The following is an 18,994-nucleotide window of genomic DNA, read 5'->3' as shown; positions in this document are numbered from 1 at the left end:
TGAGCAAGAGCGCGCGCTGGCACCCCCGGAAGGAGAGGAGAGATGACACGCGGGGTCTCGTGATAGAGGGGACTGCGAAGCTGCGACCTTTTCGCGTGCGCTCCCGTGCGCGCGCGCGCGCGAAAGAGAGAGAGAGAGAGAGAGAGAGCAAGCCGATAGAGAAGAAACGGCCTTGAAGGCGGCGAATGACAGCTGCTGCTCCTACTGCTGCCGTTGCTGGTGAGCCGGCCGACGATTTATTCGGCTTTCGCAACCTCTCTCGATCGCCGACGCCGGTCGTGACCTCGAAAGAGCTCTCGTCCACCTGACCGGAGGAAGAAAAAGAGAAAACGACGAGAGGAGGGCCGACCTCTTCGCGCCGAGATCTCGTTCTCGCGCGAGCGACGAGACGGAACGGCGACGACGAGCGTGCGGCACAATGTAGCGATTGATCCGGCGAACGAGAAGAACCGAATATCTTGCGAATTGCGAGCGAGCGAGCGAAGGATCGAGGGACCAGCGGCAGAGGGAAGAAACGCGAGGATGAAGACGATGGGCGATGTTGTCGCGGACCCCATTGACGAGACCGACGACGCGGTGGAGTCCACCGGCGGCGTCCCCAAAGAGTTCGGCCAGAAGACGCTGAGGTCCTTGAAGAGAGGACTCGGCCGGCTCTGGAGGAGGCATCGAGGCAACGCCTCGATCACCGAGTACGATCCCTGCTACAAGGTCGCGTATCTTGGAAACGTGCTGACCGGATGGGCCAAGGGTGAGTGACTGACTGATCTAGAATTTCTAATTGTGATCATTGCCGCAGGCATTCGTCCTCCCGAATCCCAGCGTTAATTGAGCCTTGCTTCGCTCAATGATTACGAAACTTTCGTCCTTTTTATCGAAAAAGATCAACCAACCAATTCGGTTTAATTATTTCTTCCCGAGGCGGATGTACGCGGGGAAAAAATGCGCGCACCGGGGAAGGGATGTAATTTGCTGGCGGGGCAAGTTTTATGCTCGTAAATTCGGTGTCGCGACAAAATCCCGCCGGCTGCGTGGACAGTAGAAACGACTCGTCAAGAATACCAGTTGCCGTTCGTTAGATTATTTTACTGCACCTACAAATTACTTTGCTGTAGGAACCAATGAGCAAATGTAATAGGAAGACGGTAAATTAAAAGGAAGAAAAAAAAAAGAACGAACTCGTTCTCGAAGGACAAATTCACTCGGCAGAATATTTCCCACCCTGGCGAAAACTGTTTCCGCTCTGATTACGAATAATTCGCTAATTTCATTGTATCAACTAGATTTTATCGCTGTCGCAACAAATATGCAGCAGCGACGACGGTTATTCACGTTACAACAGCAACATTATTTTTCTCCGTGTGAAATTTATCGTGAAGAGGAAGAATGCAATTCTGTCGGTACGCAATTACGAGCCCCAGATTTATGAAAGATCCTCCGATCGGACCGTTGAAATTGCAGGGGTTGTACAAACATTCGATAACGCTTAGAATCAATTATCTTGACAAATATATTTAAATCGGTGGTTAGAATGAGGGGGGGGGGGGTGGAATATGTGTTATTTGAAATAATGAATCCTCAGACGCGTCCTGTCGTCGTGCCGAAGGCGGGCGCGATGAACGATTATTTGAACTGCAAGTATGCACACACACACACACACACATACACACGTACGTGTGCAATTATTATCACACTCCAGCAATTACGCAAAAGCATAAATTCCACAATTTATCACGTTGACGACGCAAATTAATAAACCTACGACCTAGAAGAGTTTCTTCATTAATCGCAACAGTGTTGCACAATTAATTGAACTATAAACCGCTCGAGTTTATCGCATCAAGGTAGCCATGTCGCAAACCGGATCGCGCGATTTGCCAGAAAAATGCATTTATTTATAAACGTCTATGCAAATTGCGGGTGCTGCGCGTGCTTTTCTTTCGCCGGGGGAAGGGGGTAACGGTCGATATTTCATTCGCCGACGAGCCGTTTCACCGGCGGCCCTATCGTTACCGGGGATGCCGGGATGGAAAAATTGGGAACGGATTCCGGCATATCCGTCATCGTTAATTAAGCCCCTAGATAAGCGGCAATTAAGAGCGATAGATAAACGTCGGGTACGCGCGCGCACTCCCGATCGTGTCCAGCCTTGGCGCATGAATGACCAGACGGAAGTGCGCGATACTTCTTGCAGCCGGTGCATCAGCAAGCAAGGTCACCGTCAATTCCGTATCGGTCGAGCGTTCATTGCATACGGGTTTCACCCGTCGTCCCGCCATTAAATCACCCTTTCGCGCGCGCACGAGCGAACGAGAGAGCGAGAGAGAGAGAGAGAGAGAGAGCTTCCTTCGGCCGAGAGATTTATTTCCGAAGCGACCACGCCGGTGAATAAAACCTCGAGAATCAACCTCGCGGACTCTTCTCGGTTTGCTCGCTCGAAGTCTGTGTTTTGCAGATCGCTTCTTACGAATGCCGGAGTAAAAGTTGCGACACACGTGTCACACGTGTCGAACGATGAAACTCTCAATTAACATAAGTTCGTCCGATGAGTTTTCGGATTTTCACGAGAAGAGCCGGTACGCCCGAAGGGCGCACACGGAAAATATATACCGCATTCAGGTGAAGTAAGAGTATCCAACGCTTGGATATGTATTTCATTCTGGACACTCGTGTTGCTTTGATCATTAACATTCGATAATGAGCTTTTCTAAAATATATTACGGGTAAATTTTAAGACTATTACCAAGCAATTATCTTTTATTGAAGATGACTACCATTTCAAGGAAGGAAAGTAAACTGAGTACAATCGCTTTTTTTAGCCCTATTTTTTTTTTTTTTTTTTTTTTTTTTTCATATATAGATGCACAACTTTATTTGTATCGTTTTCTCAATGACTTTCTCGTCGAAAGAGCAGGCAATACATCATCGATATATCCGACTAGAAAAGCACCGGTCTTGAACTCTTGGCAAGAGATTCTACGACGTCCCCATTAATCAGGCACTTTAACGCTCCATTAATTAGAAGAGATTCAATTTAACAGATAAATAAAAGAAATATCTTTCCCATGGAAGCGGTCGAGCCTCTCGGTGTCGATGAGACGTCTCTTATCTATCCGCTAATCGCGCGACTTTCGATTCGGTGAAAGCGTTTAACTTTGATCAACGGACAGTTGAACTCGATGCGTCCGCAAGAAGACGTGTACGCCTCCGAATCCGAATTTAACAGCCGAGGCCTTTAAAGCCCCAGTCAAGGTGGTTGGCCATCTCGTTCACCGGAGGCGAATTCTCGCGCCGGAGTCTCGGGAAACCTACTCCGAGAGAGGAGTTCGCCGAGGAATTCGCGCTCGGGAGAAAGCGCGATCTCGGACGCGCGCAGCTCGCATGACAACGAGAGACGAGAAGAGACGTGACCTTCGGTGTCGCGTCCCCTCATCGTCGCCCTCGTTGTTTATTGTCATACACGCGGAACGTCGACGGCGACTCGTACGCGCCTTCCGGCTTCGCTCCGAGCGAACCGAGGAAACGGCCGAGGAGATCGGCTGATCGGGCCGGTGAACGATTCCGATGAAATTCCGCTCTGACATTTGTGGCCGGTCATCATCGCATGCGCGAGCTCAAAAAGCAGGAGGAATCGCAATGCGCGCGGTGCAACGACCGGACATAGGCGTACGCGCGCGGCCTCCCTCGACTTTCTCTGCATATCTTCGCCCGCTCGGACTGGGTCGGCCTTAATCGGCCGGCCACCGCCATTATTACGGTACGTGGATTCGCTAACGCCTATTCGGTGGCGATTAATTAATTCGGCGGCTGTCCCCCCTACCCCGCGCGAGAGGTGACCGCGGAATGTTGCCTCGAGTGCCGACGTGTGTGTGTGTGTGTGTGTGTTACGTTGCCGTGAGGCACGTACGCGCGCTCGAATAGCGGTCGCGTACGCTATGGCGTCCGTATTTAGCGGTAATACCTGAGCCGCCAACCGGAATCGGCCGGCGCGAACGGCGAGAAATCGGAAGAGACCGCTGGTAATTCGATATACCGAGTATATTCGCACTGATTACGGTTAATACGATGCCGGGGTGATACAAAGAGCGAGGTGTTGTCCGCCGCTCGGGGAAGTCCAGTCTGGCCTCGTGGGATCCTTCGGCAGGATCTTCCGTCCGCCTCGCGGAACGAGTTATCGAGATAAGACCGGGGATTTTCCTTGAAGTTTCCTCCTCGGGGATGACGGTGAGGAAGTAACGAGGAGATAACGCGCAAAGCGTGAATCCCGACTACTTTGATTTTGGTAATATTTCACATTTTTATTCTCGCTGTTTCAGAACGGGTTGTTTGACGTGAGCATTAAAATTAAATCTATCGAATTTCAAGTTAAGGGAGAACAGTTAATGAGTGTCGTTAGGTTTTTTATTCATCTGTAGGCCGTCCGGTAGACGAAAACTACGAACGGGATTGAATACAAATAGCCGATGCTTATCGGCGATATCCGGTGGCGGTTGTTAGTAATACTCCTGGCGATTGCTTTTCGCGCGCAGATCACGCCTGGTGAGTTTTTCTCAAGGCAACGGGAACACTATCAACACGAAAGCCGTATATTAGCCGTATATTCAGCGCTAAATACGTGGCGTGAGCGCAGACGTTACAAATAACCGCAACGCTTTGCCCGTGCTTCCAAGTTTAACCTCCGCGTTTGTACTTTTGATCAACACAAGCCGATACATATTGGGCTCTAAAAGCAAGAGCAGCGTTCTCGAGGTCTCCAGCCGCGAATTGGTTAAGTCACACCGACGATACGCGGTAACATCCCGAATCGCTGCTCTCAATAAGAAATAACGCTCAAAATATCGTTCCCGCGGAATTGCCTCCGAAACATTGCGCCGGCTGAGAAAAGATTTCCAACTGGGAGAAGCCGTTTATCCTGCTTTATTATTATCGAGACGAGTATCTGTCTTATCATCGAATTACTCCGTTTGAACCTGTGAAATCTGTAAAGATCGCAGTTGCACTTTGTACCGATAATGCGTTACATAATATTTTTGTTAGTAATTTTGGAGAATGAAATCTGAAAATTCTGCGCGATATAAAATATTTCTTCTTCTCCTCAGTATAGAAAATAGTTATTTACGTCACGTCCGATACATCACGCATCAAAGACCGTGTCAGAGGCGTGGTGCGGCTGATCTCGCTGTTCTCGCTAATAATAAACACCTCTCTCCGTGTGCACGATAAAATTTCTTTCCTGTAACTCGCCGTGCATTTAATGCATCTCCGTGGATAAATTAAGCCCGGTCCGAGCGTACTTCCAATTGAAGCGTTGATAATGATTCCCATCCGCGGGAACAGGTTTGCGCTTTTAATTTCGAACCCGAGGAGGACGCGAGAAATACGACACTCTCGCGGTCTAACAATAGCATAAAAAGAGCTTCATCGTTTATCATTTTGGAATATACCGTTCCTGTCGGACACGTGCACGTTGCAGACACGCGCTTTACGATTTCACTCGGCAAGAAAGGGTTAACGGTCCCCGGGCCCTGCCGAGGTCGCGCGTGTGTATGTGTGTGTGACTCGGAGAATAAAGAAAAGTATATTGCAAGAAAACCCCGCGTATTCGTCGCCACACAGGTCCTTCATCGAAATCGCACCGGTGGTTTCCAGTTTTACCTCGAACTTGTTCTCGTCGACCTTCGCGTCGCCTTTTGGAAGAATACGATCGCGCAGACTCTTTTGTCCTCCGTGCATTTTTGGGCCTCCCTTCTCCCTCTCTCTCTCTCTCTCTCTTCTCTCTTCTCTCTTTTTCTCCCTCTCTCGCGGAGCCGAGAGAAGATACTGTGTTCCGAAAGGAAACGACCGTACGGGTGCCGCGGGCGAAAATTATACCGCTCTTCAGGTACGGGGTACTCATCTATGCAAAAAACTATCTGAATATTTAACAAGCCGTATCTACGTGGCCATAGACAGTAAGGTATTTCGCGATATTTTTGGACAATCCTGAAGTTCTGTCTGACACTGCAACCATTTATCGCGGAACCACTGATCGGAAGGATCTATTTTAGGATCTTATCCACTCTGTGCATATGTGTGTGTGTGCGTGTATATGTATTAAAAGTTCGCAGATTCAAGTTGTTCTTTTAGGAAAAACATTTAAAATTGAGATGAGAAATCTCCGTAATCTCCCTCTATCGCATTCGTTCGTTATTTTAATTAACGATAGTTAAACTCCTTTTTTACTTTTTTTTTTTTAATGATAACTACAAGTTTCAGCAATATTGAGAGATAAGAAATGTCAATCTTTAGTAATCGCCGTTTTAATGCAAAGCCGCACATATTGACGCTTAGTCTCCTGTCTCCGTTGAACTTTGAAATTTAACGCGCGAGTTTGCACATCCGCAAAGCACGTCGTTCAAATATACTTTGCGCTTTTATTGCTAAATGCCGCCGCTGTTCAATGTACCAGGTTGTTTTTTTATCGTCGATCGAACGATCGAGGTTAGATCGAAAGCGTGTCGGTGGTGGTGTTTTTATCAAGCGTATTAATAAAAAAAAAATTATAATGCATATATTCATGTTATATTTGTTTTTACGTATTTCCAGCTCTCTATTTACGTATCTGAAACAGCAAGTCGTGTTTTCTCCCACGTTTGTTGCTTATTCACGTTTTTTTTTTTTTTTTAATATGCAAACACTAAATATTTACCAACAAAAGGCCGGATATACAAAACGAGTTTTTTTCGATGTTTTTCCGAGACTTAAGATCACGAACAGATATTTTAAAAAGCTCAAATTTCTGGGAAAATAAATATGCGCACTAAAGGGTTGATGGACTTTTAAGATGTGCATTACAAATGAGGAAAGCGTATCTTTCGCAATAGAGAAATTCTTTACCGGGCCGAGCGGAAGATTGATATCGGAGTCGGTGATCTCGCAAGATCAATGTCGCAAGAAACTCAGCATTGAAAAGGGTCACCTGCTGTTTTTTATTTCTGCTTTCCGCGAAGGTATTTTTGTCGCGCGGAATTCTCTCTCTCTCTCTCTCTCTCTCTCTCTGGGTGGTAGACACACATAACGTGTTAATCGTTTCTCTCGCAGTCACCACGGTGTGATTCACGCGACATTGAAGATTGCACACTTAGCTTGCATTCAATCGCGCGACGGTGCTGGAAAGTAATAGACGCGTCCCGTCGTATTCCACCTTTAACGGGTCTTACGCAATCCTACGTGTCGTAATAAGTCGCGTGAATTATACCAGTAAAGCGTGAAGAGCCGACATTATACATTTTTCATTCGCCGGTTGTATTTATATTAGACATCAGAAACCTCAAAACGTGTTCCGCTCTTCATTAATCACGCGCTCGCTTCATTTTTCTCGTTTGTCGTTTACTGGAAACATTGCGAAATTGCGAAGCACGACTCAGAACTCGTTCGTTACTGGTCGGTAGTCGTTATTAGTTGTGAATTTTTGTACGGGAATTGCGGCGGCCGGTTCGTAAATCAAGTATCTCGGTTACAACCGAGATGTTGAAATCGCGTGAATTATATTAATGCGATTTTTTTACGCGGAAAGAAAAAGAACCCAGTTCCTGCAACGGGATAGGGGCCGGATAAAAATACTCGGTGGCGAGGAATGAAAACTCGACGGTAGGAAATAGTATCTCAGTCATCGCGACTGAGGGACATTCGTGTGAACATTCGGCTGCATTAATTCTTTCGGGACTTTTTCCTTTTTCTTTTGAAGAGAAGCTTTCGCTCGAAATGATTTTATTGTACGAAAAATTTGTCTTGATGTGACAAACGTCAAAACAATCAGTAATACAACACCCGTTACATTCTAGATAATGAAATATATACCTGAGCGGAACCGCTCAGGTGTATATGTAGCCTCTTAAAGCTCGCTTGAAACAACCGAGAATATTTATGTGTATTTTCAATTTTTTTTTATTATCTATTTTTTTAAACTCAACGAGTTTTAATTCACGAGAAAAATATTCACAAGTAAATTCTGAACAGCTTAATGCGCTTCCTGAACATGTAGAGAATATATTTGAATATTTAAAACCCGATATTTGCCGAACGATACCTTTAAAGACACAAACGCTCAATTTTTTGAGGATCTATTCAACGGAATTTTGGAGTTGGGAATATTTTACGATTACACGATACGTTTAAGCTAATACGTTTTCCTCTCCGGTCGATGTGATTTATTTGCTCAGCGTACTCTTTCTCGTGATCTTCGCATTAAACACACATAACGTGTAATTGTCACATTTATTACCCGTAATATACTATGCGTTTATTATATTAATTTGTTACTTATATGGTATTCAACTGTGGCGTTATTGTATAATCCTGAAATTCTCTGAAACTCGCAGCCAAATCGTCATTTATCGCAGAACTGATTAGAAAGATCTACTATTCCGCTGCATATGTATGTCATTTGTTGTTATTTAGTGTCATGTATGATTATGCAAAATAATTGCGCGAATTGTGACAGTCACGAGTCGATATTCAGCTTCGTTCCGTTTATTTAATCGTTTTCCCCCTCAGCATTACAACAGACTTCCGCTTTCTCCAGCGAAATGACAGTCACTCGAGATAACTTATATCGAAGATACATAAAGGTTATTTTCAAGTCCGGCTAAAGTAATTACTAGAACAAGAGAGTCTAAAAATAAAAAAGGGAATACGTTATCCGTTCTGATCCTACGTGATTTTTATTATCACGCCATTTTAAATCGAGTGCTTGAAATCACGGATCCAGAAAAATATCCCTTATCAATCAAAGTAAAAACGTTATCGAATAACGAACTGTGATTCAATTGCGACGCTGTTTATCGTTAGTCGACTTATTTTCATTTACACACACACACACACACATCGAGCGCGAAAATTACGTATCTCGTGCGAAGCGTATATGAGTGATGGTTCGTAAATGATAATATATTCTGAAGAAATAATCGTACGATCTTCCCGGAACCGTTGGTAAAAAAAGAAAAAAAGAAAGAGAAAAAAGAGCATGTCACAATTTGCCGCTGATAACGACAATAATTTCAATTTAGAATCAATTTCTCAGCTTGCGCAAAAGCAAAAAAGAAAAACGATAATGCGAATCTCGATTAGCCGCGCGGACACGTGTCGCGCGAGCGTTCCTCAGGCCGAAGTAACGTCCGGAGGACGTGCTCTTTTTCGCGGGACGGGAGGAAAAAAGGCGCAAAAATCGAGGCGAGCGAGGAATTGAGTAAACGTCAGCGGGCAAAAGTAATGCGGATTGCGCGGTCACGTACGTCGCGTACGCGGTCGTAAACTCTCTCGGGGTTTTCGCTACGTTCGTTAAATGGACACGCGCTTTTTTTTAAACGAATACCCACCGACGACCTTCTGGAACATTGCGCATCGTGTAATTGGCGAGGCTCGTTTCGCGCCTCCGGAGTAACACGCTAGTAAATAATCGCGAGTCCATTTCCGTGTTATTACTGCACCATCCATAAATACTAATAAGTAATATATTTTTACGCGCGCGTCAGGCGTTCGTTTTTATCTCACCGCTAATATCGTTTACGTTTACTGTATACAGTTACACTCCACCGGGAGAAGGTTTCCACTTCTCTCTTGCGGGATGATTAATGCGCGTTTCGTTGAACGTGATGTATCGGCGTGTGATTCTTCCGTCATACTCCGCATTACGTATGCCGGCAGAGGAACAAATCGGCGCGTGTAAACGTGTTACATTTTCGTCTCCCCCCCCCCCCCCCCCCCNNCCCCCCCCCCCCCCCCCGGTGAAGAGTGTTCCTCTTCCATCCCGTCGTTTCTCCAGATGTGATAACGGAAACGGTCTCGCGAGAAAGTAATTTCTACCGGCGAGTCTCTCCGCGGCGTGTCTTCCGTTTTCTTTCCTTTGCCCCTTACACCGAGTCTTGTTCGGGATACAATCGTGAAAGCTCCATCGGAGAGAGACCTCGGGAGAGAATATGCAGAAGCATCTCGCTGCGAGGACCCTCGTTGCGCAATAGGGACGACCGTGATGATTTCTTTTTCATCTGCTCACCGCTGCGTCTCAAGGCAGTCGAGTCGCGTGTTGCAGTCCATCCTCGATCTGTCATCCTTGCCCGAACTTTGTAAATTCATCTGAAACTGAGAGCTGTTCCTATTCTAATATAATATAACTCGGTTCCAAGGTAACATTGACGAGGAACACGGCGCTTCCATCCGATACGAAGGAAAAATAAAGAATCGGCTCTCACAGCTGAAAACTAACTTTCGCATATAAAAATTAACCGATAATTCAACTGGAATTTAGTTAATCCGGCTAATTTTTTTTATCCTTGCGCCGAATCTTCAACTCCCACAGCTGGAAACCAGGTCCGCCAAGCTTGATTCAGCCGCCGAATAAAACTGTCACGTTCTCGTCCATCTCTCCTACTCATCGTATTGTTGCAACTAATGAGAATCCATCGATACCAGGTAGTAACTAGATGGGTCTCTAAGAAAACTGCGTACGCTTCTACCAGGCTCGTTATCGTAATAAACAGAACAATTAAGGGAGACGTTTATCGCTCGGACAGCAAGAACATTCGTTTCGGACGGCGAAAAGATTTGCCACTCTCGACGGAAACTTTTTGCCGTCCGGACGAATTTCTTTGCTGTCTAAACGAACGTTGTTTCGCTGTCACTGCATTGACAACACATTCGCCGTTCTCGCGAAATTCGTCTTCTCCGTGGCGATCTCCTTCCTCCCGACAGGTTAGTCCAACCGGACTCTCTGAAAAGGAGTCCACTGTAGTACCGTTTACCCTACATCCATATAACGTTCATTCATCGTCCGACTGCCAGAATGCACGCGACACTCGGTCTCGTCGGTCGTCGTCATGCGAACCAGCCGGTGTTTTCTCGATGGAAAGTCTCGGGCACGTTCCGCGCGCCGTTTTCTCGAAATCCGGGGGGGAAGAAGGCGCACGGACAAAAGGCCGCCGCGGCATAATGGCGGCGGCTAACGGGAGAAAAATTAACGGGCAGTCGGCATTACCTTTAATTGGATAATACCGAACGCTGATGCGTTCGCTCGTCGGCGTGACGACCCGACGAGCGCGGTCGTACTCCGGTGCGCGGCCCTCTCTCTCTCTCTCTCTCTCTCTCTCTCTTTCTCGCTTCCTGTTCCGCGTCGTTCCAGACCGTCTGTTTTTCCGTTCGCAATAATTCGATCGCAGTACCCGCGCGATCCGACGGACCGTCATGGGCTTCACAGGCGAATCCTTAACGCGGCATTCATTTCCCGTCGATTCCCCGATGGCGAAATCCCGACGCAGCTTGCCGCGCGAACTGGGGTGTTCAAAGTGGAAACGCTCATGGGGATCCCGGAGACGCGATTTGTCCGCAAATTTGTTAGTATTGTATTGTGCGGAAGGATTTTTCATTCTGCGCAGCCGGTAACGTAATACAGTAACAGACGAATTTGCGGTCATGCCGGGAAGATACGTAGGATTCCCTCAAGGGAAACGTCATACTTGGAAACTTGACCGACGGAACGTTGATTTTTTTCCTGCAAAGTTTACCTGCTATTGGCTGTAGAGAATTGCAAATGCTTTTTACACGGTGAAAGTGCGCGCGGAAATTAATTGGAGCATTGCTTAATATGGATTCAGACAGCTCTTGATTGGATTTTCCGTCAGATATGATAATACAGACTAGCGGACATTCATCGCATTCATATTTATATCGCACGTGTATTTACATGAGATTTATACGTGAAAAATAGAAACAAAGTCGCGTGTCAGTGTTTGTATGATATAATATTTTGTGGGTCTCACATCTACGTTACCGACGCTCATTAAGTTCGTCATCGACTTTGGTGATTTAAAAATACATCACTTCGTTAAAAATACTGAAAAATACTTGAGTTTTTCGTCATTCTTTTTTAAGTTTAAATCGATGCTATTTTCTTCGTGATTGCCCCCGCGTCGAAATTTTCGTCCCCGTGTCAAATCTTTAATTATATAACACAGTAGGAGCTAAGATTTTTGTGTTAAATTTTTAACATACGTGTGTTAATTTAACATATTGTTTTTATGTTATTTCAACATTTTGCGTTGTATCAATATTCCACATTTGTAAGTGTTAAGATAACGCACTTTATACTTTAGTGTCGATTAACGTATTAATTTGGTGTCAATTTTTGGCATAATATTTGTCTTACTTTCCAACATATTTATCTTATGTTAAATTAGCAGAAAAACGCGTGAAATTTAACACACTATTCCTTGCTGTATAAATTCGTTTCTTAGAGCCAGAAATTCGGTTTCCTTCGACCGAGACGCACTCGGCTCGTCATATTAATTCAACCGATCCCTTTCCTATATGTAACGAACAATCCGAACGATGCGAAATAAAATTCCATCGAGATCGAGCTCGCTTGGTGGAACCAACTGGGAGGAATCTTTCCTCGAAGGTTCGCAGACCTTTGAGAATTCCGCTCTCGCCGGAAGATTCCTCGCATTTTGACGAATAATCGCGGAACTAAAAACGGTCTCTCTGCGGCCGCTGCGTCGTTTCACCTGCAACGGATTGCTTTTATATCGAATCTCCCCGCGCTTTCTCCGGACACGCTCGGAATCAAATGTTTTTCAGTGAATGCAGAACGCTTTTCCTGTGCGTAAATTAGGCGGGCATACCGGAACCGCCGTTGTCAGCCGATCATTCGATTCCGCATTCTTTTTTTTTTTATCCGAACAGAGTCGGTCACAGCTCGATTGCGACGCGGATCTCGATCAACAGAGGCGTCGTCGTCGTCGGCACGCACGTGCTTTCTCTTCGTGTATCAGAAAGAGAGAGAGAGAGAGAGAGAGAGAGAGAGAAGTTCGAGAATAAAACGCAGTATTTTTCTGGGACGCTCGGTGATTGGAGAATCAGTGTGACGCAATTTAATGTTAAACACGAGACCTCGATAGATCGTACTCTTAATGACCATGTCTCGTGCCGAAGATGAAAACGAAATTCCGCAATTATCTCAGCGTGTAGCGTGACTGGCGCGAAGACTTTGCGTGGGTACTCGCGGACGACTCGCGCGAATCGCACGTAACGACGTCGAGGGACTATTAGAAACGCCTTCGGATCGTATCTTCTTCGAAATAACGGATCGGTTCTTCGAGGATCCCGCTCGATAATCCCCGATCGATGACCGATTCTCTCTCTCTCTCTCTCTCTTTCTCTCTCCCCCTTCCTCTTTCATTTCGCTTCGCGAAATCAACGGGTTGTTCGCTTAAATGCAGCTAAAATTAATACGCTCTTTAGTCACCCATGCTTCCAGAAGTGATTCGTGGAAGAGCACGTGGCTCTAAATAAACACTCACGCTGTTCGATTCCACGTTGTTTCTTTACCTACACCAACCAGTCCCTTGTAAAGCTTTGAACGTAATTTACTTATCTACTTAATCATCATACGAGAGACGCTTGTTATATTAAGAGCAGTCGTTATCAATAATAGTGCTGACACAGTCATATGTGTGTGTGTGTGTGTGTGTGTGTATTAGTTATTCTTATTATAGATATTAATTATTCTTTGTCATATTTGTGTTAGATTACAGAGACTTATGATAATAGGAATATCAAGGATCAGTGGTGAAATTATATTTCTTAGTCACTTGAACTCACAGGAGAGATAAGGGAGATTTGGAAAGTAATCTTGACATTTTATTTTCCGTGGCTTTTTATTCTTCAAAATTCTGTAACAACAAAGTTTCTGCAGCAGAAGAATTTCAGCAGCGTTTACATTTTCGTTGACGAGAAACTCCATAATAACACGTTGTGCAACTGCGGGATGCACCTCTTTCTCGCTCATCGTGATTGCAGCCGAGAGTAAGAAGCACGTGGCGCGCCAAACGTTATTACTGCCNCCCCCCCCCCCCCTCCACATGTCCAAAACGTTGCAGACACCCCTCACGCCGCCGACGGACGCGCAATTTAAAAAGGCCCCTTTATATTTCATCCACCCTCGTATTTGCGTTCCTTCTATCGTGATCGTACCATCGTCTGCGTAAGAACAGCGTCCGATGTCGAAGGATCACACGTGTAACGCTTTATTTGCGTAACAATCGACACGACGCCGCATAAAAATGCGGAAGTGCATTTTATCCCGCCTCGGAAAGTCGTTTTATACTCTTCCACCAGCAATTACGTTACTATTATCGATCTTGACCGGCACCGGCAGTTCGCGCCACACGACGCACACACACACACACAGAGTCGGCGCACTCTAGCGCGTGACGCCGCGCGCTCTCGTTTTTCTACATGCATGTACAATGAATTTATTCGCCGGTAATTAATCAGTTTGCATTGCGTATTGTAATTACGGAGGAGCTTTGCTCTGCACCGCACCGAGACTCGCGAGGATCGTCGCAAGGATGAAGCCTCTCCCGGGGAACGCGGATGAAAAAATGCCGCTTCAAAACAACGTTCGTCCAGTTGAGCCGGATTCTAATTTATCGTTTCGCTAATTAGAATGCAAATCAGTCGGATCTCGCCTGTATCGAACACCGATGAGGAATCGTAAGCGACGCGCCGCCGTGCGCTTTTGCACGCTGAGAAGAGGATTTCTTCAAATTTAATCAATTTTATCGCGTCCAAACACAAAATTTCATCATTCACGTGCTCCGAAGAAACTAATGTTTCCATCAATGAGTACGATTGTTAGACTCTTCAACGAATACTTAATACCTCCATATTAAGTGAAAAATTTGTTTGAGACGAAAGATAATTTTCTAAAGAAATGATTCGTTTCGTCTTACATATTTATCGCGACCAGATCATATTTTATTCGGTCGGAAGTTATTATTTCAACGTAACATCGCTCGTTTCGGTTAAATAATCGAGTTCTCTCGACTGAGACAGCCAAATTTTTACTCGAGGCAAATCATATTCCGTATGTGTCGTTTCTCTGGAACAAATTTCAGTCAAATAAATAGAAGCACTAAATCCAAAGAGACCTTTTTCTCTGTACAGAAAACCACTTTCAGGCTTGGGTGAGGAATCGTGCGTCATTATCTCTCTTTTCTCCTTTCTTTTTTTTTTTCGCAAATAGCAGATCGAGTCGGGAGACTCGGACTTGGTGGACGCTCGCGAACCTGTCCCGAACGTCGCCTTGTCTTTCTTTTTACCTGCTCGACCCGCACCTTTCTCTCCCCCCTCCCCTCTCTCTCTTTCTCTCTCTCTCTCTCTCACACACACTTTATCTCCCTCTCTTCCTTTCTCCTCCGTGTGTTCTCTCTCCTTGTCCCTCCCCTTCTATTTCGCCCGCCGGCTCGAGTTGCTTTCGAACTCTAAGTAACTGTACTTGCGTTTCCTGTATCTCTAAATTGATAACGCGATACCCAAGCCGAGGCGCACGGCGAATCGAACTGTATCGAAAGTCAGGATATAAGCCTCGGAGTGTACACCACGTGGAACGTGGTGATCTCTTCTCATCCGTACACGTGCCGGCACGTCCCGTGCTCTCTCGCGCTCGCTCACCGTACGCTCAATCCGCGGCTGAGGATGTCGTAACAACGTACGTGTGTACAGCACGCGCGCACACCGCGTGTAGGTTCGTCCTGAGATGACACACTTCGCTAAAGCGGCGTGTTTTCCGGGACACTACGCGGAGAAGCGGCATTCCTGAGCGTCCGGATTATGTTCGCTGATAACGTTAAATTACATAATACGTGACCAGGAACGGTCTCTCTCTCTCTCTCTCACACACATACACACACACACACTCACACGATTTTGTTTTGCGAACGATGACGAATCGCGCTCGTTTCTTCGCACAGAACAAACACAGTTTCCAGCCTGATCTTTTCAGCTACGAATCTTCACGTTTTCTTCGTTTCTCTCTCCATTTTTCCTGTTTACACTTAAAGAGAGGCAGAAGTGTCTCAACCTTGAGACACCAGGCCTGTGCGTGTGCCGAATTCCTCGCGAAACATTAATCGAGCCAGATTTATTGATATACCCAGGATGACCCCAGAATCACTGTGTGTATGTTTAACATGACAGATTCTCTTCTCGGGACGTTCTAAGACGAAAGTTCGGGTAGGAAAATGGTGAGGCTACGGCGATTTTTATAAATTATAAGCGATTAAAAGTAACTATATATGATCGTGTACGGCTGGCATTTCCCGCGCTCAGGTATGGCAACATGGACGGTAATGAGGGTGCTGTCATGATGAAGCGGATTCTTTCGAAAATTCGAAAAATAAAATAGATTATATACCAGGCGTGTAATATAATAATAATAATCCACGGCGAATGTGGTGAAAATTTATATCCTACTGCGTGAGAACACACGAAATGTTTTCCAGATCGTAAAACACAAAAAATCCAAATTACTTTTAGTATAGTTAAAAAAATATACCTTTTCTCCATTCTTTTTCTCGGAGAGGAAGCGAAAAAAAGTCTGCGGACAAATGGAAAAATCCTGTTTTCTTCCTTCAATTTTGTTCACTTGCGACAAAGATAGAAAAAACCGCGAATTTTTTGCCGAGTATTTGAAACTACTCTTAGCATCATTTTCTTTGTGAAAATTATATCTGTATTAAGATTTTCTCTCAAAACAATTCGTTCTCATACTATTGCCGTCCGTGTTGCTACACCTGAGCGCGCGAAATGTCAACTGTACGATTAATTAACTTTAACCTCTTGCAATTAAAAAATTATTATAACCTTCTTCGTACTTGGACTTCCGTTTTAGAATGAATCCCAAAGAAGAACCTGTCATGTCAAGAACATACGGTGGTTCTACGATCGCTCTCTCCCCTGCGTAGATACACACATCCTAGCTACTGGTCTTTTTAATTAAATAAAAAAAAAAAAGAGACACTATGTCTTGCTGTAAATTCTCAATTTCGCAGTAAACGTCTGCTGAAGTTACAAGTGAGACTTTCCACTTACACGTATCTCAGAGCCGAGGCCTTAGACGGGAATTAAAATATTCGAGCTGGGAGAGCCACGCCTTCGTTTAAGTCGAGGCTCCCTTTGATCCTTTTAAGCAGCTCCCATAGTTAGTAAGATATCATTCCGGAACAGCTCTTACATTACGTAGCTCTAAGCGGGTAATAGAGAGACGGCCGGATAGTCTGTGGAATTGCCGAGTGTGTTCACACTCTTCGTGTTTGTGCCGGTAGGTGAAGGCTGCGTCGAGAAGCCCGTGTCGACCCTATGGCGGAACTACGTGAGCAGCAGCAGGCCGGACGTCTCGATGAGGTTGACCGTCACCAGCGGTGGTCTGACCGCAACCACAAAGGACCACGGCCTCACCGAGTACTGGGCCCACCGTGTGACCTATTGCACGGCCCCGGCCTCCCATCCGCGGCTCTTCGTCTGGGTATACCGGCACGAGGGTCGCAGGCTCAGGCCCGAATTGAGGTGCCACGCCGCTCTCTGCAGCAAGGAGTCCACCGCGAGGAGGCTCGCCTCGATCTTGAATACACGGTTGCAACAGGCGCTCTTGGAATTTCGCCGGGACAAGGTCTTGCGGCAGAACGCCAGGTGAGAATGACAATGTTGCGCGATTACCGCGACCGCTGGGAAAACCGGAGCGAAGGAGGTGTATTACGGGGGCTCGTCGACGAGTCGAGGGGATGCCGTGTCGATCTTGGAAACTTTTCACTCGATTTCCAGATTGTGAAACACTGAGGAATCTAGGATACTTTTGGCACGGTTGAAGGAAAAACCACTTTTTTTCTTTTTCAATTTTTCCTCGGAGAGAAATCAAAAAAATCCATGGAAAATAGAAAATTCCCGTTTTATTTTTAATTTTTTCTCACCCGCGGCGAAAATGGAAAAAAAATCCGAATTTTTTCGAGTCTGAAACTACGGCCTTTGGTATCATTTTCTTTGGGAAAATTATATTTGTGTAAAAATCTCCTATCAAAATAACTCGTTCTCATACCGTTACTGTCCATGTTGCCATACTTGAGCGCGCGAAATGTCAATTGTACGATTAGTTGACTTTATAAACCGACAAAATGCTGATTTTTCTCCGCAATGTTTCTCATTATGTTTTATCGGTCGCACAGAATTATAAGTGCTTTTACACGGTGAAAGTACGCGCAAAAATTAATTGGAGCATGACTCAGTGCGACGAGAACGATAAAAAATTTCGAGATTAGCATCTCTAGCTGTCTAATTAGCGTAAATATTTCAATATTTATCCGATATAGAAATCCAGTAGTTAGTACGTGCCGACTGTGTTAATGCTGTAATCAGGAAAATCTCAAAAATATCTCAGTTCAATCGAATTCAGAGGCCTAAGAAGAAAAGATCGCAGAAAAATTTGTATATATCTCGATTAAACTTCTGTTAGATATGGTGAAACGAAGTAGCGCATATTCATCGCATTTATATTTATATTGCACTCACTTTTACGTAAGATGTGTGCAAGAAATATAAAAAAAGTAGCAGCGTTTATGTAGAACGTAACGATTTAAAGATCGCTTCCAATGTTATACCTAAAGAGAAGATCGTTTCATTAAATTTTATGTATCTTTAGTGTTGTTAACGTGCCAAAAATCTTTCTCACGATTTCTCGGGCGTAAAGTTCGCCGGCTTTCCGTTAGGTTCGTTCCTATGTCGGGTAACGCGAATTCCTCTCTCATTTTTTTCGTGCCCCGTGATCGTCAGGTCGTCGTGTATGCTCCGGCGCTAGGAGCCGTCTTTCCCGATTCCGAGGAACATCCGGGAGGAGAAAAGAGAAATTCTCCATCTTCGCGTTCCGAGAGAGGTGACTGTGCGCGGTTACGCACGTTCGTGCATTCAGTATGAAGTCACGATCCCGGTCACGATTGTAGATCGTTATGCCCGCGATCGAGTCACGATTCAGGACGAGGCGACCGCTGAGCGATCCGTGCATTCGGGTCAGTGTTTCCAAGTCGCAGGTCAAAAGCGCTTCCAGTACTCCCTGCTGGAATTACGACCGGAGCGATCAGCACTTGGCACCGTGTCATCTCTCATTCGAGAATTTCCTGGTTTGGGGGGGGGGGGG

General features: G+C 45.5%; 1 protein-coding gene across 1 annotated transcript in view; it reads left to right on the top strand.

The window, feature by feature from the left end:
- The first annotated feature begins 289 nt into the window (after nt 1-289).
- LOC106748267 overlaps nt 290-18,994 on the top strand; it is a 24,107-nt gene continuing 5,402 nt past the window's right edge. The window contains exons 1-2 of the mRNA XM_014626631.1: nt 290-748; nt 17,136-17,499. Of these exons, the coding sequence (XP_014482117.1) occupies nt 523-748; nt 17,136-17,499 (590 nt within the window). The 5' untranslated portion in view covers nt 290-522. The remainder of the gene's footprint in view (nt 749-17,135; nt 17,500-18,994) is intronic.

Source organism: Dinoponera quadriceps, unplaced genomic scaffold, assembly GCF_001313825.1.
Source record: "Dinoponera quadriceps isolate SergipeBrazil2010 unplaced genomic scaffold, ASM131382v1 scaffold2600, whole genome shotgun sequence".
NCBI lineage: Eukaryota > Metazoa > Arthropoda > Insecta > Hymenoptera > Formicidae > Dinoponera > Dinoponera quadriceps.
The sequence above is the reverse complement of the archived record's forward strand: the minus strand, read 5'-3'. Positions and strand labels throughout refer to the sequence as shown.